General features: G+C 43.0%; 2 protein-coding genes across 2 annotated transcripts in view; both read right to left on the reverse strand.

The window, feature by feature from the left end:
• The window catches only part of LOC308496450 (uncharacterized protein), a 206,773-nt gene that overhangs the window by 128,357 nt on the left and 50,677 nt on the right, over window positions 1-27,739 (reverse strand). The gene's annotated exons all lie outside the window — the stretch shown is intronic.
• LOC308496715 (large ribosomal subunit protein uL5-like) lies at window positions 26,497-27,054 on the reverse strand (the record flags this gene model as incomplete). The annotated part of the gene is made up of 1 exon (XM_081046313.1): window positions 26,497-27,054. The coding sequence occupies one exon, from the start codon at window positions 27,052-27,054 to the stop codon at window positions 26,515-26,517; it is 540 nt and encodes a 179-aa protein (XP_080902439.1). The 3' UTR covers window positions 26,497-26,514.

A 27,739-nucleotide genomic window follows, 5' to 3' on the forward strand; every position in this document is an offset into this window, starting at 1 on the left:
CAGCTTCATCCACTGTCAACATACCCCCAGAGGCGTACATTTGTTACAATCCATGAACCGACAATGACACATCATAATCACTCAAAGTCCACAGTGTACATTAGAGTTCACTCTTAGTTTTGTACATTATGTGGGCTAGGACAAAGGTACAATGACATAACATCTACCGTTCTAGTATCATACAGAATAGTTTCACTGCTCTCAAGATTGCCTGTGCTCCACTTTTTATCCTGCCCTCCCCCCAACCCTTGCCAACCACTAATATTATTACTGTCTCTATAGTTTTTCCTTTTCCAGAATGTTAAATAGTTGGTCTTATATAGTATGTAGCTTTTTCGGATTGGCTTCTTTCACTTATTAATATACATTTAAGGTTCCTCCATGCCTTTCATGGCTTGATAGCTCACTTCTTTTCAGCACTGAATAACATTCCACTGTTTGATGTATCCATTCTGTATCCACAGTTTATTTACCACTGAAAAGGCATCTTGGTTGTTTCCAAGTTTTGGCGTCTGTGAATAATGCTGCTATAAACATCCATGTATTAATAAAAAGGGTATAGAAGGAAAGTACCTCAACATAATAAATGCCATATATGAAAACCCTCAGGTAATATCATACTTAATGGTGAAAAACTGAAAGCTTTACTCTAAAATCAGGAATAAGACAGGGTCAACCCCTGTCACCACTGTTATTCAACATAGTGTTGGAAGTCCTTGCCAGAGCAATCAGGCAAGAGTAAGAAATAAAAGACATCCAAATTGGAAATGAAGAAGTTAAATTGTCACTTTTTATAGATGCCATGATTCTTTACATAGAAAACCCTAAAGACTCCACCAAAAAACTATTATAAATAATAAACGAATACAGTAAAGTTGCTAGAAGCAAAATCAATGTATAAAAATTCATTGTATTCTTATATACTAACAATGAAATTTCAGAAAAAGAAATGAAAGAAACAATTCCTTTTGCAATTGCAACAAAACAAATAAAATACCTAGGAATAAACTTAAGAAAGGATGTGAAGGACCTATGTACTGAAAACTGTAAGACAGTTTTAAAAGAAATTGAAGATGACACAAAGAAATGGAAAGACATTCCGTGCTCATGGATTGGAAGAATCAACACAGTTAAAATAGCCATATTACCCAAAGCAATATACAGATTTAATGCAATCCCCATCAAAATCCCAATGGCATTTTTTTTTAAGGAAATAGAACCAAAAAACTATCAGATTAGTAGGGAATCACAAAAGACCCTGAATAACCAAAGCAATCCTGAGAAAAAAGAACAAAGTTAGAGGTATCACACTCCCTGACTTCAGCTTATACTACAGGGCAACAATAATCAAAACAGCATGGTATTGGCAAAAAACAGACACACAGACTAATGGAATACAATTGAAAATCCAGAAATAAACCCACATAGATATGGGCAGATAATTTTCAACAAAGGAGCCAAAAACATACAATGGAGAAAAGAAAGCCTCTTCAATAAAGGTGCTGGTAGAACTGAAAAAGCCACATGCAAAGAATGAAACTGGACTGTTCTCTGTCACCATGTACCAAAATTAACTCAAAATGAATCAAAAACCTAAACACAAGACGTGAAACAATAAACTGCATAGAAGAAAGCATAGGTACTAAACTTATGGACCTTGGGTTCAAAGAGGATTTTATGAATTTGATCTCAAAGGCAAGGGAAGTAAAAACTAAAATAAATCACTGGAATTATATCAAACTAAAAAGCTTCTGCACAGCAAAAGGAACCATCGACAAAACAAAGAGGCAACCAACTGAATAGGAGAAGATATTTGCAAACAATGCTTCCAATAAGAGGCTAATATCCAAAATACATAAAGAACTTGTACAAATCAGCAAGAACAAAAATCCAACAATCCAATTAAAAAATAAGCAGAGGACCTGAACAGGCACTTCTCCCAAGAAAACACTTCTCCCAAGAAACGGCCAACAGATATATGAAAAAATGCTCAACTCCACTAGCTATTAGGGAAATGCAAATCCAAACCACAATGAGATACCACCTCACACCAGTCAAAATGGCTACCATCAACAAGACAAATAGACAAGTGTTGAAGAGGCTGTGAAGAAAAAGGAACCCTCATACACTGTTGGTGGGAATGTAGATTCGTATAGCTGCTATGGAAAACAGTATGGAGGGTCCTCAAAAAATTAAGAATATAGCCATAAGATGAAATATATACTGTCGTGTGCGACAACATGGATGGATCTTGAGATTATTATGCTAAGTAATAAGTCAGAAAGAAAAAGTCAAGAACTATATGACTTCACTGATACGTGGGACATAAAACTGAAAGCAACAAAGGAACAAGACAAACAAAGAAGCAAAAATTCATAGACACAGACAAGAGTTTAGTGGTTACCAGGGGGTAAGGGGGTGATAGATAAGGGTAAAGGGGAGCGAATATATGGTGAATGTGGTGAAAGAGAACTGACTCTGGGTGGTGAACACACATGTGGTGTATAGATGATGTATTATAGAATTGTACACTTGAAACCTATGTAATTTTACTAACCACTGCCACCCCAATACATTTAATTAAGAAAAGATTTAAAAATCTATGTATAGGCTTTTATGCAGATATATGTTTTAAATTCATTTGGGTAAATACCAATATGCACAATTGCTGGGTTGAAAAGAAAGTATTTTTAATACATTGGATTTTAAAAAGTATATGATTACTTTTTCCTTATTTCTTTTTCCTTGTTTTAAACTGTGGCTACTAGAAGAATGTAAACTCACACGTGTGGCTCACTTTTTCCACCTCACAGCACTGGTCTGGAGACCCTGGGGAACCCCTTAGATGACAGTGATTCAGACCCAGCCCAGAGTTACAGAACCCACTCCAGAAAGGCAGTTGACAGCCCCCATGCCCCAAGAGCTTCTCACCTCTAAACCGAACCAATCCCTACAAACTTCTTACCAAACATTCTAGAGCTGTGTTCCCATTGTGGAGATGAAGAAGAAGCCAGAGGGTACTGTGGTTCAACTTTTCCCCAGCTGGTAGGCTGGTGACTCAGAATAAAGATGAATTAGATATAAGAAGATGTTGACATTTCTTGCATATCTTGTTGATGAAGACTGATACTAAAACACATTTAGGTCTGGGCAAGTTAGGCTCAGGTTGTTTTCTTCCTTCCTTCGTCCAGGCTGGTTTCCTCTGCTGCTCATTTATGACAGGAGCACATAAGGCCTGCTTCTGGCATCCACCGATATGGGATGCCATATCAGTGGATTTCCTGTGGACAGGAATGCTGCCATTTTTATATCTCCAGTCATCGGAGTAGGAGGACAATCCATGCCATTCAGCCAGACGTTTCTTTGCGTCTGGACCCTTGTCTAGAAGTATCTTTCTCCCGAAAGGCAGGGCCATTTTGAACTCCTTGCCGAACTGCCCTGAAGGAGATGAGAGTCAGGAAGACTACACAGGTGCTGTTGCAGGACCAACAGGGCAGAGTTGTGGCTGCTGCCATGTTTTAAGCTCTGAACCTTGGAGAGCTGCAGTGGATTTCAGTTATTTCCAATGGATGAGACCTTTCAAACCACACATTTAATCGAGGTGAGTAGAATTCAGAAGAGGGGTATCTGTTGCTTGGCAGAGAAAGAAGAGGGTACAGTCCGGTCCCCGATGGATGGCGGCGGCCCTTCACAACTATTCAACCAAGTTGGCCAAGTGTTTTACAAAGTTCCTAATGTGAATGGACCTCTGTTTGCTGTATGTAATGAGATGCTTCACTGAGATGTGATGTTTATGGGTGGGCTATTTGGTAAAAGCTGTGTAGGGTTTGGATGTTTACTGTTGTGGCTACCAATGTATAATGTAGGGACACACTCCCTGGGTTCAAATCTTCACGCTGCAATTTAACACCTCGATGGCCTGGGCCAAGTCACTTGACATTTCCTGCCTCAGTTTCCTCTTCTAGAACAGGAGTAATAATAATGGTCCCTACTATGTAGGGTGGTCCTACGGGCTAAGTGAGTTAACTTGTGGAGAGATTTGACCACAGTGCCTGGCACATGGTAAGTGCTCTGGAAGCATTAGCTAAGCTGGCCTTTTTGGTCATCTTGACAAAGTCTGATTGACTGGAGCCCACCAGGGCAGAGGGTACACGTGTGGTTAGGACTCAGGTGCCCTAGGTGGGCATTTTCACAGAGCAGCCACCAAACAAGGCCTGTGTGGTGTGGCCTACCCCACATGGTATAATCTTCAGAAACACTTTTCTCTGGGAGTTTTCTGGGAGTCTCCTATTTCCAGCGATCATCACATGCACCCCTAATAGGATACAAAATAGGCTTTTCTCAGCTCTCTTGCTGGGATTAGTAGGATGTGTGCAAAATGACGGCAATAAAACAAACCTTTAAAGTTGCAAAGGCTTGTTTGACATTATTTGCCGAAAGCCTGGGAATACAGCCTGAATTTCCCACTTTTCAGCAGCTATTTTAAGGTCATGCAGTTGGAGGCAAAGTGACAAGGAGCTGAGGCTCTGTGATTTGCTTTGTACGCACTATTGATGCAGGGTGGTAATCACCATTGGGGCTAAATGATGTCCTTGACTTCTGCATCAGAAGTCCAAATTTCATGTATGATTCTACAGCCCTGACTTGCTCTGCACTTCTGTCCACCCCCTTTTGTGGCTTCAGAGTCAGGGACACATTTAAGGTGTAAAAACAATGTCTTTGATATAATTACCAGGAGCGAAATGTGAAATTCTCTGGCAACGAAGAACCAGCACTTAGAGAGGAATATTTAGTATGTGGGGCTGGCTAGCACGTCGTTTCCCTGCCCAGCAGGCAGGATCTCTGTGTTCAGGCCTGTTCTGAGGGCACAGAAGTGGTTTCATGGACCTACGTAAAATTCAGCATGACTCTCCTCCTCGTGGCAGTGCTGGGCTCCCCAACTGGCTTGCTAGACACTCCAGGGGCCTGAGGGACCTCGCTTTGCTATGGGCAATGGGCTTCTAGCAACCTTCTTTTTCTTTCTTGTGGGTTAGAGAGTGAAGTTAAAACCATAAAAAGCCTTAGGAGAGAGAGAGATTACTGATGAGAGCTCAATCCAGGGAAGTGCACTGCGTAGTCTATGGTACTTCCAAATCAGTGAGTGTTGACAGTGAACAAAATCCAATGTATGAAGTCCAAAGACATTCATCTAAGCTGGATCAGCATGCAGAAATCTCACCTGGGGCCATGGAAGGTGTGCAGATCCCCAGATCCCAACCTGCAGAGGTTCTGATGTAGAAAATGGGGGTGGGCCTGGGGACTTTCCTGGAAGTCAGATGTGGAATCGCTGTCTTAAATGTCTGGGACACATGCAGTATGAACCAACAGGACGAAGGGAGTTACTCCACTGCATTCATTTACAATCACAGAGCTGTCATTCACTGAGTCTCTCCTGGGTGCCAGGGGGATGACTGGTGCTTTCCTTTTGGTATTGCACTTGATTATCACAGTGACTATCATGCAGAGAAATGGGTGATTTCACAAAGTCACATGGCCAGGGTGCTCAAGTATAGAGTCCATGTGGCTGCTCAGTTTTAAACCAGATGCAAAGAACCAGCACGTTCTCAGTCTGGGGGCCATGACTGCTAGAGATGTTGAAAGGCAGAAGCAGAATTCGGAAGACGCTTCCATCTGTGCTGAGCTCCTCTTCCCAATTTTTTTTTTGGAAGCAGTGAAGCCATGTCACCCCCAATAACTCTCTCTAGAAAGATGGCTTCCCTTGTTTTCTTTCAGCCGTAAAGTTAAAGTCACCCTTCCAAAGAAAAGCTTAGAAATTAGGTCTTTTTGAGGGAGAGGCCAACACTTAGAAAGGTAACACAAATTTCCTTACTTAGAAGGTAAAGATGACAGAGCCCAGCCTCAGAGCCAGAGGACCCCCAGCCAGTGTGGTGGGTGGGAAGGAGGGAGAACCTGCAGTCTCCCTAGATAGAGACAGATGCACTTCCCCTTGAGATCAAGGTCTCCCCAAACGCTTCGAAATCCTTTGGCGTTTTGCTCTGAGTTCAGGTGATTTCTCTCGAGGACAGCAGCGTGCCAAAGGGATGGTTGGTTGTGCTGCCCCCATGGCATATGTCTCAGCATCTACCTGGAGAAATGTTCATTCAGGAGCACCACACCCTACCCCATAGCTGGCAGCAAACACCATGAATTGCAGTGCAGAATCCCAGATGGTTCCATACTCTCTAGTGTCCGGGCCAGTTGGTCACAGGCTGGCTCAGGCATCACAGGCATCAAGGTCCCAAGTGCGATTACAATGACAATGCTGACCTGACAGAGAGCCCCTGCCTTTGCCCACAGGGTGATAACTGCAGCTACTCCACCTCAAACTACACGGAGCAGCTCCTAAAAGGAGCGTAGGGAGGAGGGAAGTTTGGTCCAAGGCTATCTTAGAAGAGACAGGAAATAGAGTGACAAGAGAGGGAAGGCTATGCCTGTATGTTTGTTGGTCTGTGCACTGGCTCTGAGACCCATGGACAGGAGATGATGGGAATGCAGGTGGCTTTTTGGTAGCTGAAGGCCACTGAGCTTTAGGGAGCACCCTGAGCCAAGGACACGTGCTCAAGTCATCCCGGTTGAGGGGAGGGGCAGGAAGCGGAAAGCTCTGCCTTTGATGGCTTCCCAGCCAGACCATCCATTAGCACAGGAGAGTCCCCAGAAAGAATGGGGGACTCAAAGAGGGCCAAAGAAAGTAGTGGTAGTGGAGTTGGAATATTGTCATTACTGTTACCTCATTAATGACCACATACTCAATAGTTGGTAAGAGGTCCAAAAACATAGCACAACCAACTTTTGTTACAGTTATCATTTGGCTAAGCATACTATGTACAAAGGAAATGTAACATGGTCTGTTAAAAGGACTTCACAGGTTGAAAAGCTGGAAAGCTGCTCCATATCCAGATCGGAGGTGGCAGTTACCTAAGGCCGCCATAAGAAGTGTCTTTCTGATGATTTGGGGGAAGTAAAGATCATGTCAGTAAATGAGAGATCACTTCTAGCTCATACAGATCTATTCCATGAAGGAGAAGGAATAACCATTTTTTGAATTTCACCCTCTCCTTCCCACCTTCCTTCCTTCCTTCCTTCCTTCCTTCCTTCCTTCCTTCCTTCCTTCCTTCCTCCCTCCCTCCCTCCCTCCCTCCCTCCCTCCCTCCCTCCCTCTCTCCCTCCCTTCCTTCCTTCCTTCCTTCCTTCCTTTCTTCATCGAATACTTATTACTTATTGGGCCCTCACCATGGCCGGCCCTGCCCCAGGCCCTGTGTAGACTGGGGTCAAGCACACAGGCCTTGCTGCCATTCCCCCGTGCAGGTGTTGAAAGAAGCCAGGACGGGGCAGGAAGCACACAGGTGAACAAGGCAGGACAAGTGTCCATCCGTCCGTCCATCCATCCATCCATCCATCCATCCATCCATCCATCCATCCATGCATCCCTCCCTCTCTCCCTCATCCATCCAGGCCAGGTTTAATTTTAATGGACAATAAAGAAGTCTCTAAGGTTTCAAGAAAGGTGCCAGTCAGACAGTTGGAGTTGTTTTTCTATAGGCCTGTCTCTCACCTGATGATTCCCGATCTCTGGCTCCTCCAACAAGACAAAATTTCAGTAGGAAATACACTGAGATAATCTTCTCAATTCCCCTTCCTCACTTTGTTTTCAGAGTTAGGAAGGTGCTGGCAGAGAGTGAGATTATTCCCCAAGCAATTTTTAATTTGAAGGAGCTTTATGAAAAATCCTAAGTAGAACTTTTAATTGGCCAACTACATTTGTGTGGAATCCACAAGTGCAGGAGAAGAGGACGCTGCCTCTTCCCTGACTGTGCAAGTTTTACCAGAACACAGATGGGCCTTAACTCTTTTATTCAAAAACTTCTCATGCTCCACAAGGCCAGGGGCGCTGTGTTCAAGGTGGGACAGTCACCGCATGCACACCAGCTGAAGATGTAAACAAACTGACCACCGTGAGGAAGAGTAGGAGCCATTTTGGACAGTTCTGTAGAGTAAGTTGATTGATATCAACTGGGGTGAGACTTTGGTGCAGGTCCAGACTTTATGGGGCTTTAACTTTAGACACTGTGGTGTCCTCTTTAATAAAGACATAAAATTGTAAATATAAAATTAGGTACAGAGCCGTAGAAGGGCCTGTGGGTGGGGGAGGGCCCTGAACCTGAGGTTGCCTTAGCTTCATGGTACATCAACCTCTGCCAAGGCCCAAGAACAATGTTCCTATGTCCACGGGTTGTTGTAGGTGATAGCAGTGCTTCTCAACCAGGGGCTATTTCCCCCTCAGGGGACACTTGCCAATGTCTGGAAACAGTTTTGATTGTCCTAACTGGGGGGCCGAGTGGGTACTACTGGCATCTAGTGGGTAGAGGCCAGGGATACTGCTTAATATCCTCTCATGCACAGATGGTGCCCCAGAAAAAAAAAACAATCTGATCTGAAATGTCAATAGTGCCGAGATTGTGAAGCCCTGAGTTATAGCTAGAGATGTGGTCTTACCGAATGCCAAGCCAAAGATCCATTAGATTGACCTGGGGGGCTGAAAATGCAGTTTATGGGGGTGCATTCACAAACTCAGCACCAGCAAGATGGATGTAACCCTGGGCTGCGTCGCATCGGGACCCACCACCCACTGGTTCATGGGCCCCACTGGTTCAGTCACTCCTGGAGCTCTTAGATTCACCCTCACTCACATAGCCTGACTGGCTAAGTGCATTATTTGTACCTCAATACAATTGTGTGCTTCCTTTGTACTCAGCTACCAAATAACATTTAAATCTGCTGCCTCCGTACTAAATTAATATATTTTAAGGCTTATACCCATAAATCATTCATTTCAAAATTCTCATCTCTTATGAATAAGTTCGTCATTCTCATTCACATTTTGTCACAAAAATTAGGAGTTTAGCTTTGCGAAGATTTCATTTCCCACTTGTCTTTTATGTGCGGCAAGATAGTAAACCAGCAGATTAGCTTTTCTTTCAACACAGCAGAGGAGGACGAGCTAGAACGTAACACAATCAAAACAAATTGCTTAGGAAAATAATTCCTTTATTTAAAGGAATTACCAATAAGCAGGCTGCTTTCAGAGGAAACAAAAACTGTCATGGAACTAGCCAGGGTCGGAGAATGTGGAGACTGAATTATGCTCCCTTCTGCAGAGTTACTGTTCCAAATTATAGCAATACTCACATCGTGTGAATGACTTCTTAAAGTGGGGTAAGTAAAACACTATGTAAAAACCAACTGCTCCTAACATCTTGCAAGTGTGGATCCAAATGAAAAGACTCTTTGCCGCATGTCTGACCACCAGGCATCTCCTTAGCTGATGTAGCACTACCTGCCAAGGTTGGTCACAAGCCACATGCACCCATTGACACTACTTCTCAGGGATTACTCCCCACCCCCAGGCACTGCACAATCATTTTCTGCAAAAACAGTCAGACTGGCCAGGGAGTTATTAAAATGATAGTTTTCATCGTATAGTCACGCCTGAATAAAATGTTCTCATCCTGATTATACAAAAGCAAGCGTAGTCTACCAAAAATAAAAGATATCCAAGTGGAGCATTGGTGAATTTAGAATATGTGAATTAAAATAAAAATGTGATACAAATTGAGATTTCATTTAATTTTTTAAAAGCCCATTTTAAAATAAATGAAAGCAAAAGCTTGAAACTAATTTATATGTTTGCTGTCTTCAGATCATTTTCACTGTATGAATAAAGGAAAGAGGTAAATTAAAGTTATCCCAGGATATTACTTGTAAGAGGTTAAAGTGTGTTCTAATGGGCAGATTAATTCTGTGGGGAAATAACATTAAATCTTTCTGAAGCCTTGAAATTTCTCAAAAGCATTCTTACTGCTTTTCTTGCGTTGCAACAAATGCAATCATCTGGCTAGATAATCTGGCATCTTAAATAACTTTGCACTTAAGCCCTGTCAATTTGATCTTCCAAGGTTAATTGATTATTTCAACAAGCATTCTTGCCAGAAAAGATCTGAGTGCTTACATCTTTTCATTAATTCATGCTGTTTGGTGAGAAGGTGAAAAATAAGAAGGGGCTGCTTGAGTTAACTCTTTAATTACCCAGTCTCCAAAGGAATATGGAAGAGGTCTGGGGTACAACTTTGCTCAGTCAAATCGCAGCTCCATTTCAGGCAGAAAAAAAATGAACACAACATCCTTACATGCCTGTGTCTGGATTTCTAATGGACGTATGTGAATGCTCATTTTGTAATGAAAACAACTGATTTCATTGCGACTCTTTCCCTAAGCCTGACCCTCAGTGCCTCTCTGCAATACCAGACCATTCACACGGGACAAAGCTTGTCTGAGGCTTTCTGGAATGGACTTGTTCTATCGGCAATCTCATATTTGTCATTGACATGCTTCTTTTCAGGGGCACAGCCAAGACTCTGGAGGATCATCCTCATGCACACAGTTCCAGAACTCATCGGCTGAAGAGCAGAACCTGGCCAAAAATCAGGGCTTTTTTTCTCTTTTTCTAATGGGAATTAAAATTGTGCAGGCATTAATGTGTTTCTTAAAAAGACAAACAGCAACCCCAGACATTCCTAGCCTGAGAAAGAACCTGCGTTTATCAGAACCTCCTACGTGGCGCTACAATTCTGTTTCTGAACACGACAAGTTCCAATCCCAAATGCTGGGAGGATTAGACATAACGGATTTCCTCTCCTGCCCTGCTCATTTCCTAAACTGCCTCAAACACACACATAGCCACTAACTTCTTTCCACATTCGCCACTTCTTTCCCACTCTGGTTTAAGAAACTGCACCCTTTTTGCTGATAATTGGGGGCCTGCCGCCATCCTCTACCCTCTTCCTCTCCCTCTTCCAGCACGTTTTATTTGCAGATTTGGAGGAAGCGATTCCAAATTTGCAGATTTGGAGGAAGTGATTCTTTCTTGCACACCTTGGTACAGCCTGAATGCTGGAGAAAAGAAGGAGGCAGGAGGAACCGGTACAGGCAGCGATGGCTCTCACCCTCTGGCTAGTGACTCCATGGGCAAGCACTGCCAGGCAGAGGCTGGGAAAGCGTCTGCATGCTTGGAGCACACCCGCAGGCTGGCAGGGCTCTCCCTGCCCTCCCTCTGCTTGCTTCCAAATGAAAGCAGCCACACCACCCTGAAATTGGAAGGAGAAGGCCACAGCTTTATTTACATAACACAAGAGATATAACAATCAACAAGCATTAATCATGATCATTACCCCAAATCATACAAAATAATGCTGCTGACCGCTTCCGCAGCTCATTGGTTATTTTTTGTTCCTTTTCTTTTCCTCTTGGAAAAAAAGGGGAAAATGACAAAATCATTAGGAACAATCCAGGGTCCCCCAAACAAAACCTGTGTAAATAAATACACGTGAAGTGCTCAATATGTGGCAAATTAGTGCAGAAAATACTGAGACTTGTGCATCTATGGAGTCGGCCTGACTCTGAGATGTGACAGGTATTATTGCCCTTGGTAGAATTATTTAAGCCTGGTAGGAATCGCAGTGTCCGGGAATGTCAGGGGACTGTTATTAGACAAGTTTAATTAGGATCTACCCTGCTGCTCCTAACAAGCATTTAATTAACTTCTAGGCAGGGTAATTAGCTTTAGATTGCAGCTGATTTCCTTCCTCACCTTCTGTTGACACTTGGCCGGCACTGAGGCGTCCTGCGTGGCTGACAGTGTAATGGATAGCATCATTGAAAAGCCTAATATCAAGTCTGCAGAGTCTAAAAAAAACACAGCCCAGCCATGTAGATAACAGACGACGTAACGACTGTCGGGTACTGGTCCTCGGGTGTCATAGAAGGCTGTGGAGCCCACAGGCAGACTCAAGGCCAGGAGGGGGAAGGCAAAGGGACACGAAGGGGAAGTTACCTCAGAAAAAAACCCAGCCCCCTCTTCTGTCCTTTGCCTGCTCGGGCCACCCATGGGAGAAGGCACCTCTTGCCCCATGCCAAATAAGCAGTTTTTGACTTCTAGTCACAGATGTACATGAGTGCCTGTCAGAGGCTCTGACCCAATGGCTGCTTGTCTTGATAACACACACACAAAAACTGGAAGGCATTGGCCAGGTCACTGACAACTCCAGGAACCTCCACTTTTTCTCGGAGGGCTGCATTTCCAAACATGGAGTTTGCTCTTCATTCCTCCCGACATCTCCATAAAAATAATGGGGCTTCCTACTATGAGGTGGTTAACCTAAAAATAAAAGTCTTTTCAAAGTGAGAGGCAACAAGCATTTATTTGAGATCAGAAAGAATAGGTATCTGAGAATCACTGATTCAAGCAGAAACCCAGATATTGTTCTGATTAGGAGACGAAGAAAGGGAAAGGGAACAATTATGTAAATAGAAGGAAGGCATTTCTATTGGTGCAGAAAAGCTAACTTAGTGACGCTGATTCTAAACAGTGTGTTTAATTTTTAGTCCAGTAATCATCAGTAACCATCAGTCCAGTAGTCATAATATCTGCTTTCTTGTTATCTTTGCAAACAGTTCTTTGGGACACAATGCTGCTTTAGGCCCAGTCCAAAGGTTGTTTTGCCCTGTTTTAGCATTCCAAAGGTTTGAGGCATTGGACGACCAGGGCAGTTCCTCTGGGATGGCAGCTCCCACTCCATTTTAAAGTGGCTCTGTTTATATTATTTTTTACAATGCAACTTTGAACACTTGGGAGCTGCAGGATGAAACATGCCTCCCCTGTAATTATGATGAAAGGTTTACTAATTCAAACCCAGTTTCAAAAGTACATGTGCTTTAAAAGGAAATCGGTTCACATTTGCACATCCATGTTCATAGCAGCATTATTCCCAATAGCCAAAGATGGAAACAACCCAAGTGGCCATTGACAGATGAATGCATAATCAGAATGCGGTCTATGCATATAGGGGAACGTCTTACAAACAAAGGGAATTCTGACACCTGCTACAACATGGATCAACCTTGAGGACATGATGCTAAGTGAAATAAGTCAGTCACGAAACACACATGCTGCATGATTCCACTGATCTGAGGTCCCTGGAGTAGTCAAATTCATAGAAACAGAAAATTGAATGGTGTGTGCCAAGCTTAGCGGCAGCAGGATGGGGAGTTAGTGTTTAGTGGATACAGAGTTCAGTTTGAGGAGATGAAAAGAATTCTGGAGATGGTGGTGATGGTTGCACAATAATGTGAATGTACTTGATGCCACGGAATTGTACACTTAAAAATGGTTAAACTTACAAATTTTATGTTAGGTATATTTTACCACAATAAAAAATGGGTTCTTAATTTTTTACAGTTCACGTCTGGGAACCTGGGGATCACTCTCTATTACTTTCCCTAGAAAAGCCTCTGGGGCCCTATAGACCGAGACCAGACCTTACCATCTGAATCACTACACCAAGTGTAGAATCACTTGGATCTGAAATCCTATTTTCTAGTCCTTGACATATTTATTGTTAGGGGTAATTATGGGGCATGGGGCTTGTTTCAAGATCTTGGGAGTGTTTCTGAGCCATTGACCCCTTACGATGGAACCCATATGTCAGCTGATCTAGAATGTACAATGGGCCTTGGAGAAGGAGGCTGCATCTTCATTCCGCATGCGGACAGCACTGAGCCTCAGCCCTCACCAGGTGCTCACACGCAGGGCTGTGCTCACTGGCCGGTGTCCTTGCTGTAACAGGTGGTGACTGTCTTTAATATATGCCTGTGATGCTCTAGCAAACATTACATTCCACCGGAGGGAGAGTGTTGATGAGCAAATCAAGGTTGCAGGACGTCAGAGGATGAGAAGGACTATATTGAAAAACAAGGCGGGAAAGCCTTTGGGTGGATTCCAGTTTAACAGAGGGTCATCAGGGAAAGCCCTGCTCAGGGGACATCATTGGGCCCAAGTGGGTGTTTATGAAAGAGTCTTACGGGCAGGGGGAACGGCAGGTGCAGAGGCCCTGAGATCAGGTGACTTGCCCAAAACTAGTAAGCGATGGAATCGGAATTCCATTGTAGGTATCTCTGCTCTTAATATCATAACACCGGGGCCCTCACCCCACATGTGAGCCATAGACATAACACAGTTTGAGGGGTAAATTTCCATTCCTTCCCTCTCCATCTCTCCCTATCCATGAATGGTTGGGGAGTATTCTAACACTAGAGCTTTCATGTTCAGGGTAAGAGTTTGATCCCTAATGATATGCAGGACTACCTGAAGATGTGTATGGTCTTATCAGTCATTTTCATCTTCGTGAGAAATATGTAGGATGACAGAAACCACAGCAGAGGTGTTGATCCTCAGGAAGCAAGATGAAATATCCTTGAATTGTCTGAACTTCTATCATGTGTGTTTCAATTAACAAGTTATTGTTAAAATTGTTTCTGCAATAGCATTATTATTGGTTTTTTTAAATTGATCTGGAAACAGAAACAGTTAAGTTGTGAGCTCCTTTGGACTGTGGTTGACTCAGACACAGTAACAATGCCCACCATGTGAAGTGGGCACCAGGTGCTCTTCAAATTAGAAGCCACACCGACACATTTGTCTATGCAACAGAGCCTGCCTTCTCTTTTTGTGACTTTTGTCAATCCCCAGCAACCGGCCAGCACAGGGTGGCCATGCAGGCTGCAGAATCTCACACCACAGCTGTCACTCCAGCCACTGGGCAAAGTTGGGAAGCCAGACACATGCCATCAAACCTCAAACACTGGAGCTCATACACTTGAAAATTATAATTAAGTGGATATGGTTTTTCTCCTCTTGGCTTTTAGAGAAAGAGTCAACACACTGGAAAACAAAGTGAAGCACAGAAAAGAAAACCCTCCACAAGTAGATGTAGGCACCTTATTTTTTACTGTCCTTTCATCCCTTCTGCCGGAACGCTTCCAACATCTGCCTGCTCACCTACTCATTTCTCTTGGGTCCCTGCTCAATGTCACCTTAGTCAGGCCCTGTTCCCTCCCCCTGTTCTTGTTTTCTTCGTGAATGCTTATCCCCATATACCTATTATGCATTTATTTTGAATTTGGCTTATTGCCTGACTCTCGCCATTGAAGGGTAAGGTGTCTGTTTTGCTTGCACTTTTATCTGCAGTTCCTAACATTGTCTCCCAGACAATCAATATTTATTAAATGAATAAAGAATGAATAACTCCCTACAATGACATCAGGGATTTGAAAAAAAGGAACAAATCAAAAATAGGAACATCCTAAGTATGTCCCGAGTGTGATATTAATTCATTCAATCTGTATATTCCTAGTCCGCTGTATTCTCCAATGGGAACTGATATTCAGAGCAATGATCCTGAGTATTGAAAATAAATTAATTTACTTGATTAATTACCTCAACACATATTTATTGAGTGCACTAAGGTGTAGAGACACACCTTAGTGCCATGCTAGGTGCTGGGATCCAGTCATTGATCAGAAGCAGGTAAGATTCCTTCTCTCAAGGAGCTTAATATGGAGGAAACATGTGCTAATCCACCATTGCCCACCAATATTTTTAATTTAAAACAATTAAAAATAGAACTACCTTATGACACAGCAATTCCCTTCTGGGTATTTATCCAAAGAAATCCAAAACACTAATTATCAAAGTACATATGTGATAACAAGCTGAAGGGAAAGCTGTAGAGGAAAAAAACCCAACTCCTAGACCATTAAGGAATATTCTGTTATCTATGATAATTAAAGTAGGAAATAAGAGTAAGAGCGCTCAGAAGCATGTCAATGTTACCAGAAGTCAGAACTGAAAATGTATTTCTGGTTAAGCCTTCCAACAGCCAAATGCGTCTGCTAACCAATTAATTTGTGATCACCCACTTTATCAGAGCTCCCAGGAGTACATGCCTGCATCATACTTATGAAACAGTTTACATGAGTCCCTTCAAGCTCAGTGCATCTCAAATTTCACTTGGCTCCCTTCTTGCCACCTCCTGCCAGGGGCTTGGCTGGACCCCACCTGACTCACCCTCCTGAGGTGTTCCCCAGATGGACCCGTCCTGCCTCACTCTTGAAGACGTATTAAAACTAACAATTCAGTATAGAAAGAAACATGCAAATGACCCCCATGAAAAAAATAAAACAGTTAAGGATGTTAAAGTGCTATACAAAGAACATTCTGTGCTTCTTGGGGAGGATAAAAATCCGCAATGATGCCTGTCACTCCATGTGCAAAAAGGAGAAAATGACTGAAAACATTATCACTAGATTTCATGCATACAAATGAATTTGGGCAAAATAAGAGAAAGAGTGCTTTCTTCTCATTTCCTAACCCAGCCTGCTATGGTGGATTTCTAGCCCTTTCTCATAATACACACCTATAAAACACAGAGAGTTTTGAGATCTTCCATAATTTTCTGCTTTGTAATATAAGGCCCAGTCACATACACCCAAAAGTGAGGGAAAACAGAACAGTGAAGGATGCATTGTATGATTTATCTCTTGGTTGTTCTGTGATCTTAGGCAATGGGGAGTGCTTTTCCTGAAGATGTGAAGAGTGGCTAGTGTCTCTTATGGTGGATGCCTCTACTTTTCCAGGGAGAGGGCACAAAACAGTGAGGACCCCGTAGCTGCTCCAGCACATCTGCTGGGTCTGGGACAACTGAAAGGGAACTTCTGGATCCCAGGATGGGCCAGGGATAACTGCTGACCTAATTTAATGTAGTGCTGTTTACAAAGGAAAGTCTATGCAAAGGAAATCATCAACAAAAGGAAAAGACATCCTATCAAACGGGAGAAGATATTTGCCAATGATACCTCTGACAAGGGGTTAATATGCAAAATTTATAAAAACTCATACAACTGAACAATGAAAAACCACAAACAATCCAGTTAGAAAAGTGGGCAGAGGACCTGCATAGACATCTCTCCAAAGAGGACATACAGATGGCCAATAGACATATGAAAAGATGCTCAATGTCACTGATCATCAGAGAAATGCAAATCAAAACCACAATGAAATACCACCTCACTCCTGTCAATACGGGTGTCAATAAATCAACAAACAACAAGTACTGGCGAGGATGTGGAGAAAAGGGAATCCTCATGCACTGTTGGTGGGACTGCAAATTGGTGCAGCCACTATGGAAGGCAGTGTGGAGGTTCCTCAAAAAATTAAAAATAGAACTACCTTATGACCCAGACATTCCCTTCTGGGGATTTATCCAAAGAAATCCAAAACATAATTCAAAAGAATGTATGCACCCCTATGTTTACTGCAGTGCTATTCACAATAGCCCAGATATGGAAACAACTGAAATGTCCATCAATAGATGATGGGATAAAGAAATTGTGGTACATTTATACAATGGAGTATTACTCTGCCATAAGAAAGAATGAAATCTTACCATCTGTAACAACATAGATGAACCTAGAGGCTATTATGCTAAGTGAAATAAGTCAGACTGAGAAAGACAAATACCGTATGATCTCACTTTTATGTGGAGTCTAAATAACAGAATAAATGCGCAAACAAAACAGAAACAGACTCAGAAACAGAGAATAAACTGATGGCTGCTAGATGGGGAGGGAGTGTTGGGGGATGGGTAAAAAAGGTCCAGGAATTAGGAAGTACAAACTGTATTTACAAAATAGTCATGTGGATGTCAACTGCAGTATGGGGATTAAAATAAATAATGTTGCAAAAATTATGTAGGGTGTCAGATGGATTTATCGGGGGATCACTTCATAGATTATATAAGTACCTAACCACTGCACTGTACACCTGAAACTAATACAAAATAATATTGAATGTCAACTATAACTGAAGAAAATGTATATATATATATATGTATATATATATACACATACATACATACGTGTGTATGTATATATATATACATATATATATAGAGAGAGATAGATATGGTGCAAAGTACAGCATAGGGAATATAATCAGTGGTATTCTAATAGCTATGTATGATGTCAGAGAAGTAGTACACTTGGTGGGGTTATCACTTTGTGAGGGGTGTGAATGTCTAATCAGTATATTGTTTTGCACACCTGAAACTAATAAAAAAATTAAAATAGAAAAAAAAGGAAATGCTATGGATCAAAGTATCAGCAGAAGCCAACGCAAGAACAGCACAGAGATGACACCTGAGAACCTTCGTAGCTGGGGACACAGTGGCCAGAAACACTGTGTGTTTGTTTAGAGTTTCAATTCTGTTACCGCCTCACGGTTTTCCAGCTGCTCACTGAATATCTTAATTCCAACCTGGGGTTCATAGACTCTAATAAAAGGGGGAGCCATAAAGAAGTTAAACAAGACGGAGAATTCTGTGCCCGGTGTCTGCCTAGACGTCTAGTTTTCATCAGTTCTGAGGACCCATTGGGATGGTGGCATTCCCGAGCCATTGAAGGCTCTAGTTTTTATGAATTCTCTTTGTTTTTCCCAGAAGGAAAAATGTGCATGTTCTCCCTTAGCCCCTCTGCTGTATAACTATCAGAGGGCTGATCACAGCCCTTGGGATTAAAGGGATTTGCTGCTCCTGCCTCAGCAGGCCCTGAGATGTGGTTTTCTCACTGGCACTCATCCCTGTCTCGTGCCATTGCCACCGTGAAATCAATGGACAGCTAAACTGACAGTTATAAGTGAGCTTCTTCCAGGTTGGCTGCCAGGATGGAGCATCCTGGGGAACATAGGAGGTGGCAAGGTGCCCATTCCTTGCAGTCATCTGTGCTTTTTTCTACTGTACCTTTCTCATGAGCTGGGGGTCAGGGTCCACAGAATCCTGTCTTTTTCTTGGTGAACTGCTGACAATCTCACAAAGTTGGTACTGAAAGACCCACAGGAAAATCATGCAGAGAAATGTGGCTGTTTGCTGTAAGAAAGGCTGTTCATGTTGAAAGTATTTGTAGTTGAAAAGCATCCATCATATGGATGTGTGTCAAGGCACATCTTGCCTCAGCAACCAGCTTAACTTCTCTCTTTATGACACGAGACTTCTCAATGTCTCCTATCTCTGGCGCCCAGCCAGGGTTCAGGGTTCCTCGCATGCACTCCCAGCTATAACCCACGCCAGCCCTTCCCACGGGCATCTCCTCCCACCATCAGCTCAACGCTTCTCTCTTACACACGCTACACCCACACAGGCCTCCTTTCTTCGCTTCCCTCCTTTTATTTTTATCTGAATCAAAGCTGCAGGTGAAGAAGGATGGGGGCGGGGGGTATTCAAACAGGATGATAATCTATTTCAAGTGCTTGTCAAAAAATGTGGTTAATAATAATGAGTGGAAAATCTCGTGGCATCTTATTACCTGTGACCTAGATATGGGGAGTCAGTGCTAGCCATAGAAAAGTCTAGAGAGAGCCATGCAGATATGGTGCTTGGTACTGCTCTGGCCTCCTTTCTCCTTTCCATGTTCCTTACTAATTACTACTGTTTCCTGCCTCACATCATCTCCAGTGCTCACTTCCTATCTGATTTCCTAGTCCATATTTTCAGTTCCTTAGGGGATGTTGCCACACAAATACCTCACTGTCGCCTCAAAGCAAATAGCCCTAAATTTAATTTACGGTCTCCCTCTTTCCACCACAAATAGATGGCTCTCCTGCAGATTCCCAACTTTTATTTATGCAAGGCACAGATTCTTCCAAGGCACAGATTCTTTCAAGGCACAGATTCTTCCGCCCAACCTCAAAATCCTGGAGACAATGTTGCCTCTTCTCTTTCTTTCCCATTGAATTGGACACCAGTTGCTAATTTCTATCAATGTTTACTCTTTGCTCTGTGTTCCCACTGTCGCCCTGAGCGGGTAGATTCAGGCCATCCTGGCCACTTTGGCCGTTCCTGGCCAGTGCATTCATCCCTTCATGGCTGCCACCCTTCATAGCTTTGTAGGAATTCTTCATATCTGCCATATGATCCCTCACTTTCTCATTATGTTTTAATTCTAGCTTGTCTTCTTCAACTTGTCATCGTTTTGTTTTATACAGTCAACACCTGGCTAACATTCCTTCTTGCATCTCTGACTTTCCTTCTAGTATGACTTTCTTCTGCCAAAAGCACATACATATTAGAATATACCCATGACAACAACAATTGCATGAAGCATTTCACAATTATTCCTGTCTCTATTAAGAATCTAAGGGGGGGTCATGGGGAGGAATCCAAGTGCATAATGCCCACATTTGTCACACTCCTCTTCACGTTCATGTCATGCCTGGTCTCACCAGCATATGAACTGCTAGAGGCTATGGACAAGCCAGTTCATCTCACAGGGCTCTCAGGACCTGACTGTAATGTTCTACAAACAGGGACCACTAACTTAGCACCCACTGCAGAATTTATTTTATGCATGTATGGGTAGATGACAATTCAGCAGGCTAGAATACAGGTCTCCTGCCTCCCTGTAGACCTGTTTCCATTGCTGAGATGGCTGTGGTAAAATGCTTCCCAAAGACTACAGTTTTTCAAATCATTTCAAAGTAAGAACTTACAATAAGTGCAGTTTCATTTTTGATACCATTATGTTTCTCCAGATTATCTACCCTTAAAATACTGAGGTACCTGGGAGCCTGGGTTGAAAGAGAGGTGGGTAGGTGGTGGGCACAACTATGGTCAAAGGAGGAAGCAAAATGGTGGCATTTACTCCCTTCTGGGGCATCACGAGAGGATCTTCACAAAGTCAGCTTTGGAGGAAACTCTTGGAGGAAACTTCCTGGTGAGAAGTGTGGCTGGAAGGAATGGGATAATAGCAGAAAACAGCTCTGGAATTCAGCGACAAGCCACCCCCAGAAAATAGTGCCTGGAGGGAAGAGTTAGTCACCATGGCACATCACAGGAGATGGGAGAAGGGGAACAGCCTATACCAACCCACACGGAAGATAATCATGGACGTGCACTCACACATTTGCTGTAATTAGATCAATAGTGAGAAGGTCATTTTCATTCTCTCTCTTCTTTCGTCCTCTCTCACAGAAAAGCTGAGACTCCCAGATTGTTCTGAAAATGGCCTGACCTTTCTGATACTTAGCCTAAGCGGAGTAATGATAATACAGAACATTCATGTCATATTTGGTGCTTGTTGAAATGGAGCGTGAATGAAGTCGTCTTGTGATCTGACTCATTCATGTAATCTCCTCTTTGCTCTGCCTTTTGAAATTCCAGCAATTTTATCACATTTTTCCTCACATTAGATCATTAAAAAAACGTTAAATCTTGTCTGAAGTGAGCTGGATTAGAAACAGACCCTGCAGTCATTATTATGTGCCACTCACGAGGGAAGGAGATGACACTATCAGAAGAGGGAACTTTCAAAAGAAAAAAAAAAGAAGAGAATAGGGAAACACATTTTAAAAAGGTAAAACTGTTCTGCTTTTTGTAGGGGGTCTTAATTCTAGATTTCCTGGCCTTAACAGGATCCCTCCTCAACTGAGGACACTGCTGGGTTGGCGAGTAGGAAATAATGACTACGGCTGCTGGACACGAGTGGTTTTCTCTGGGCTCTGGCCAGACCGTTTTCATTGCTCCCAACTTCCTCAGCATGCAGCCATGATTCTCTAAGCACTAAATAGCTTTAATTTGTTTTTAAGAAGCAAATGCAAATACACACATTGATACATACATTGTTCATATACAGTGAGCGCATACTATAATTTTTTATTCCACAAGACACTAGGCTGCATTGGGAACCACCAATAAGAATGAATGGAGCATTGGGAACAACCAATAGAAATGAATGGAACTATGGCCAGATGCTGTAAATGTGTTTCTATCAGATTAGCAAACAGCCACTCACTGAGGGCGGTAACAGATAATCTTAGAAAGTAGGCAGAATAAATGGGAAGAGATTCTTTATCAGCCCAGGAGATTGGAGACACCTCAGGTGAAGACAGGGTGATCTTCTGTGAGCTGTGTTTACTCGCCAGCCTGTCTGCACACGTACGGCATTTCAATAAACTCCATAAGCACTTTGGTGACTCGGAGGCTTGTAGATTGACTTGTAACAAAAATTATGATGTTAGGACTTTATGGGACTTATTTTATTGAAGCAAATTGTCTTCGGTATACTTTTGTGATGGCCCAGTGCAAACCCTGGCTGCTCCCTGGGAGGGGCTAGTGGTTGAGGATGGAGAAGGAGCATTCTTATTGAAGACTTGTTTGTGGCCCCTGATTTTGCATCACATACAAACATCGCCTACTTAGGAATAAAGAAATAAAATTAAGAATGGCAGTGGAGACTGAATCACACATGCATATGTTTCTGAGGAAGCAGGATCTGCTTACTATCCATAGTTGATAATAAATCACCTAGCATTTAACTTGCTAGGTCGTTGGTAGGAATCTATGCAGATGAAACCAGGTTGAGACTGGCATGGGAGGTTTTCTCCAGCATTCATAATGGATGTGCCCTTTCTAGGATAAACTGATATCACTGTTCAGTTAACCTCACTTCCAGCAGTCACTAGGTGGACAGAGAAGCTTGGCCACCTTCCAGGGATACAGGGAGGTGGTCATGCTTGTCTATCCACTCAGTGGTTGCTAGGTGACAGGTAGCATCAACTAAGTTTCTGTTGTTGTAAATATAAATGGTATTTTGTGTAAGGCCTAAATTAAGACCCAGTATCATATACTACCTTGATCCCTGATAAAATTGGGAGGGTCTCGAAAGGCCTCAATGCAAGTCCCCTTCCCAATTCTGCAACCATGGATAAGGTCTCCCAGCCAAACAGCCCTGCTTATCACAGGGGCCAGGCACAGTACCTGCTCATCCCTGAGTAGTGGGCTTCAGTTCCCGGACAGCCCACGGAATTATTCAAACAAGCCAACCACATCCTCCCATGGGAACCCCATCCTCTGGTTACTGCAAAGCCCCTTCAACGGTGGCCCCTTGTTCCCTCTGCGTGTTCTGTGTGGCCCTGTGCAGTGTGTGGCGTCCCCTCCTCCAGGGCTGTGAGTATGTGTGACTAATAACCTGCTCTGTCTCATCTGCCCAGTGTAAGGAGTCGGGTGTTTGGCCATCCCTGTAATCCTAAAGCAGGAGTCCTTACCATCAACAAAGTGAAGAGAAGGTGAACAAACACATCTGAATGTAGTCCTTTAATCGTGATAACAGGAATAATAAGGTTATTTGCGAATATCCAAATCACATCACAGGACAAGTTTATAATAAAATTTGGTAATGTGTCTAATATTCCAATGAAGGAGGGAGTGTTACTTCCCTTGTAAAGTACTTTCTTGGGGCTCTGAGACCCTGTTCTTTCCTGTTTCCCTTCTCTCAGATCTTCTCCTACCAGTTATTTTTTCTGCTGACTCCTCTTTTGATTGTCTCCTAAATGTTGGTGTTTCTTATGGTTCTGTCTTTAGCTCTTCTCTCTCAGCCTGCCTCATCTGGGCTCACAGCCTTGGGGGAGGGGACACCACACACCATGCAAGGCCACACAGAGTGCACTCAGTGTGAATAAACAGGCACCATTGAAGGGGCTTTGCAGTATCCAGAGGATGGGGTGCCCACGGTTCCCATGGGAGGATGTGGTTGGCTTGCTTGAATAATTCATTTGCATGGTCAACGTCTTCCAATATTCACCGCTTCCTTTTATGTATATTCTATGTATACAATAAATATATAACCATTAAAATAAAACCGCTCCTTTTGGTACCATAGTGGGAGTGACATGGGGAAGCAGTGGAAACGCATTTGTAGGAGAAGTGAGGGCCAGGGAACAGGTGGAATGTACTTCTGGGCAGGCTGTGACCTGTCTGAGGACACAGGCAGGGGCCATGCAGGCATCTCAGCATGGGCCAGTGCCCTCCACAGCCCACGGCGCTGAGGTCCCATCCAGGCGAAAACCCGAATGAACCGAAATGCTCAGAAAATGGGGTAGATTTTGAATTTTTTCTTCTTTTAAAGAAGTGCGATTAGAAGTCTCTGTAACATGTATGAGAATATCTTTCTGCCTTTGTGAATGTAGAAAAGGAAACACAATTTGGCTTTTCTTTGCAGATTCTAGATTTTGCAATTGTGAGTCATCATCCTGAATGTTAATTCTCACTATAAAATGCTAAAGATATGTATATATGTAGGAGATGGAGGTATTCGCTCGGATTAAGTGCTTATTTTCCTCTAGAGTTACAAAGAAATAAATACCTGGTGTCTGCCATTGATAGAATAGCCAGGTTTGCTTTAAAATCTTGCTCATCCACGTGTGGCCTGGCCCAGCAGCCTGGGCGTCACCTGGGAGCTGCTGAGAAATGCAGAGTCTCAGGCCTGCCCTGGACCTGCTGTAACAGAACCTCCCTCTTAACGATATTCCTGGGTGTTGTGCACGCACACTAAAGTTTGAAAAGCATTCCTTTGAAGTACTCTAAGAAATTAAAGAGGGAGGGAGGGTGATGAAACACAACAGCAAGATAGTGATAACTGTAGGATGAGAGGCACGCGAGTTTTATTATTCTGTTATCTCTACAATGGTGTGATGAATAAGGAATTAAAAATTATCCCTAATATCATCTCATTTGGTTGTTATTGATCTACTACGGCTAAAAGTCAATTTCTCTATAAAAACGTCAATCCTTTCCTCATATAAAGTCACGATCTACTCAGGTATGATGTAATTCTGGTTAATCCAATTTTCATTGTGCATTAAACTCAATGTACTTGTTAAATACTCATTGAACGGACTGGAGGTTAAAAAACAATAGACGAATACAACCCACTTAAAAAATGAATATCAATAAGGTCTGGCAATTGTAAATAGCTAACAAAAAAGGCAGAAAGGGCTTTCCTCGTATTTCTTTACTTAGCAAACACGTCTACAGAGCATACCATGTGGCAGGTACTTCCTCAGGAAGTTACAGATATTAATTCACTTAATACATTTTGCCCTCACAATGGGCCTGCTGGCAGGACACCTCACAAAAGATGGGATTCTGAGGTGGGCATGGCATGCCTGCGCTTGCTTCCGAAGGTCCTCTGCCTGACCTGCACAGTGGCCTGGAGCCCGACAGCCTAGTAGCCAAGGAAGGAGCCACGACAACTGATGAAGACCCCTGTTCACCCCCCCCACACACACCTGATTGTGATTACAGGCGACATTGCTCAGTAGACTGACATGGGCTTTAGTCACCAGATGACTTGGTGCCTTGGAATGCCTAGTTGGAATGCTAAATCTAAATACACAGCTCAGGGAAATTGAGATGAAATTGATGGAATTAAGGATAGTTTAGAATTTAGTTAGCATTCTTTCTCCCCTGTCCACAAAAAGAAGTAAAAATGAGCTACCAGGGCAGAGAACTGGGAACCCACACTGCCTTGCATGTCTACACTAGAGCCACGGCCTACAAGAAATCACATTACGAAAAAATATCCATTTTCATAAAGTGTAGAGATTATGACCGGCACAACTTGCATACTGTTTTTAGAACTGTATTATTTCCAAGTGGCATTGTTTTTGTAAGTTAGGAAGCAAAAGAGACTTTAGTGGATGTGATGGACGCCTGGCCATGTTTTCTATATTGCAGAAATGGAAATGCCTCTTTACATGATGGGTACCAACACAGAGAGGGATGGAAAAATGGGAACTTCGATACACACCCAGTACAACTGGGCAATACTGTTAACATTTTAACTGTTCACATTTGTTCACATTTCCACTCGTAGGAGTTCATGCCACACAAACACTTCCTATCTGTGAGGGCTGCTGACGGCAGTGCTGTTTGTAAAACTGGAAATGACGTTTTGCAAAAAAAAAAGTTGGAAGAAACGCAAATGTCCCTCAGTAACAGATTGGTTAAAAAATAAACTACAAAACCGTTTGTGTAAAGAAATATGAAACATCAACTGAAAAGCAAGAGAACAGTGTGGGTCTACTTGTACTAGTGTAGAAAGGTAGCCATAGTTTATTAGTAAGTGTAAAATCAAGTTATGAAATTGTATGAAAAATGTGATTCCATTTTTTAAAATGATAATCTAGGGTAATAAATAAACAGAACAAAAGGTCTAAGCCATATGCACCAGGCCATCCACAGTGATGTTTGTAGGATAGGAGCCAGCAGGGAACAGTCCCCTGTATGGTGAAAATAATGCTTCCTAAATTTTTACTTCTATAGCTTATCTGAGGGATCTTATAATCCACATTTTCTCTATTTGTAAAAAAGAAAATGTGATAGTGTTTGCTTCAGGGAGAGTAATCATTGTGTATAAGAGACATGTGCGCCCAAAGGGGATAAAATTGGAGAGGGAAAAGAGGAAAAAGTCTTAACCACTTAGGATTGTAATTCATAACAAAAGTTAAAAATAATAGTGTAATTGGAAGCATCCCTGCTAGTATTTTCGTTAGCATGCCTTATTTAAGGTGACCTTTCTTTACTCTTCTTAATTTATTTTAATGACTAAAATAATTAATAAAGAATTTTCTTTCACTCTCCCTTTCTTCCTTCCTCCCTTCCCTACTTTCCTCTGTCTTTTCTTCCTTCTTTATTATTTTTTTTTTTTACATTTCACAGAAAATATTTTATTCGTCTTTTGGACAGAAACGGGAATTTATTTGCCAGGAAGGATGATCCCGTCATACTTCTGCTGGAACCGGCGCATGGCCTCCTCTTTGCTGATTCTGTGTTTGGCCCCAATGCAGCCTGTCCTGCGTTTCTTGTCTGTGATGCTGAAACCTGGCCTACCCAGCACTACATAGAAGTCCAGGCCATAGATACCAATGCTTGGGTCGTATTTGATTCCCAGATCGATGTGTTCCTGGATCCCAAAACCAAAGTTTCCAATTTCTGAGAAGTTATTTTTTCGTAACTCGTACTCTCGAACCTTTAGACCTTTCTCCAAGATTTCTTCTGCTTTGGCCCCATGTACTGTGCAGTGGACGGCAATCTTTTCATTTCTCCTGATGCCAAAGGATCTAATGGTGTATCTAGCTTTGGAGAACACCGGGGTCTGGCCTGTGAGCTGCTCCAGGACCTTAGCTGCCCGGGTCAGCCTGTCTCCACTCTCCCCCACACAGATGTTGAGGCAGAGCTTGCGGATGTGCAGCTCCCACATGGGGTTCTCCTTTTCACCTTGATCCTGTGCCATCATGAGAGACAGGAAGAGAGCTCTTCCTTCTTCTTTCCTGCCTCTATTTCTTTTTCCTTTGTTTCCTTCTAAGACAGAGGCTTCTATGTACGGTGCTCCTGTGAATTCAGAAATGGCAGTGAAGAAGGAAATGGCAGTGAATTCTACCCTGGAGGATCCACTTCCTGTGGCTGCGTCTGGGATTAGTTGTTGCCCATGGGGCCATGTAGACCAGAGCCTTTGAGATGAACCAGAATGAGAGTGTGAGGCCCAGCTCCGACACCTGCTCATTGGTGGCTGGAACGCAGATGTCACTGAGACAGAGGGCAGAGCACCCTCAAGTGTGTGCTCTGTGCTGTGCTACCCAGGGCTATTGGAAGGGACTACATCTCCCGCTTCATGCCAGGCAGGGAAGGCCCAGACCATGCCAAGGCTTTCTTGAGATGGTTCCTTCTCTGTTTCTAGGAATGGTGACCAAAGATTTCCGCTGCAATTCCAGGTGGGCAAGGGCACTTTTCTGCACCTCCCACTGATGAGCAATCTCTTGGTAAGAGCTTTCCTCAACCACAGGAAAGCAAGTATGTCCCTTGTTTGTGAATAGACTCGGTGGTTATAGTATGGGGGAGGGAGCATGGGCCAGGGCAGCTACTGGGTGGTGGCACTTCTATGGAGGTTATGATGGGGGTGAGGTGAGGGGTGTGGGCCAGGA

The sequence above is a fragment of the Rhinolophus hipposideros genome (assembly GCF_964194185.1).
Source record: "Rhinolophus hipposideros genome assembly, chromosome: 4".
Classification (NCBI taxonomy): domain Eukaryota; kingdom Metazoa; phylum Chordata; class Mammalia; order Chiroptera; family Rhinolophidae; genus Rhinolophus; species Rhinolophus hipposideros.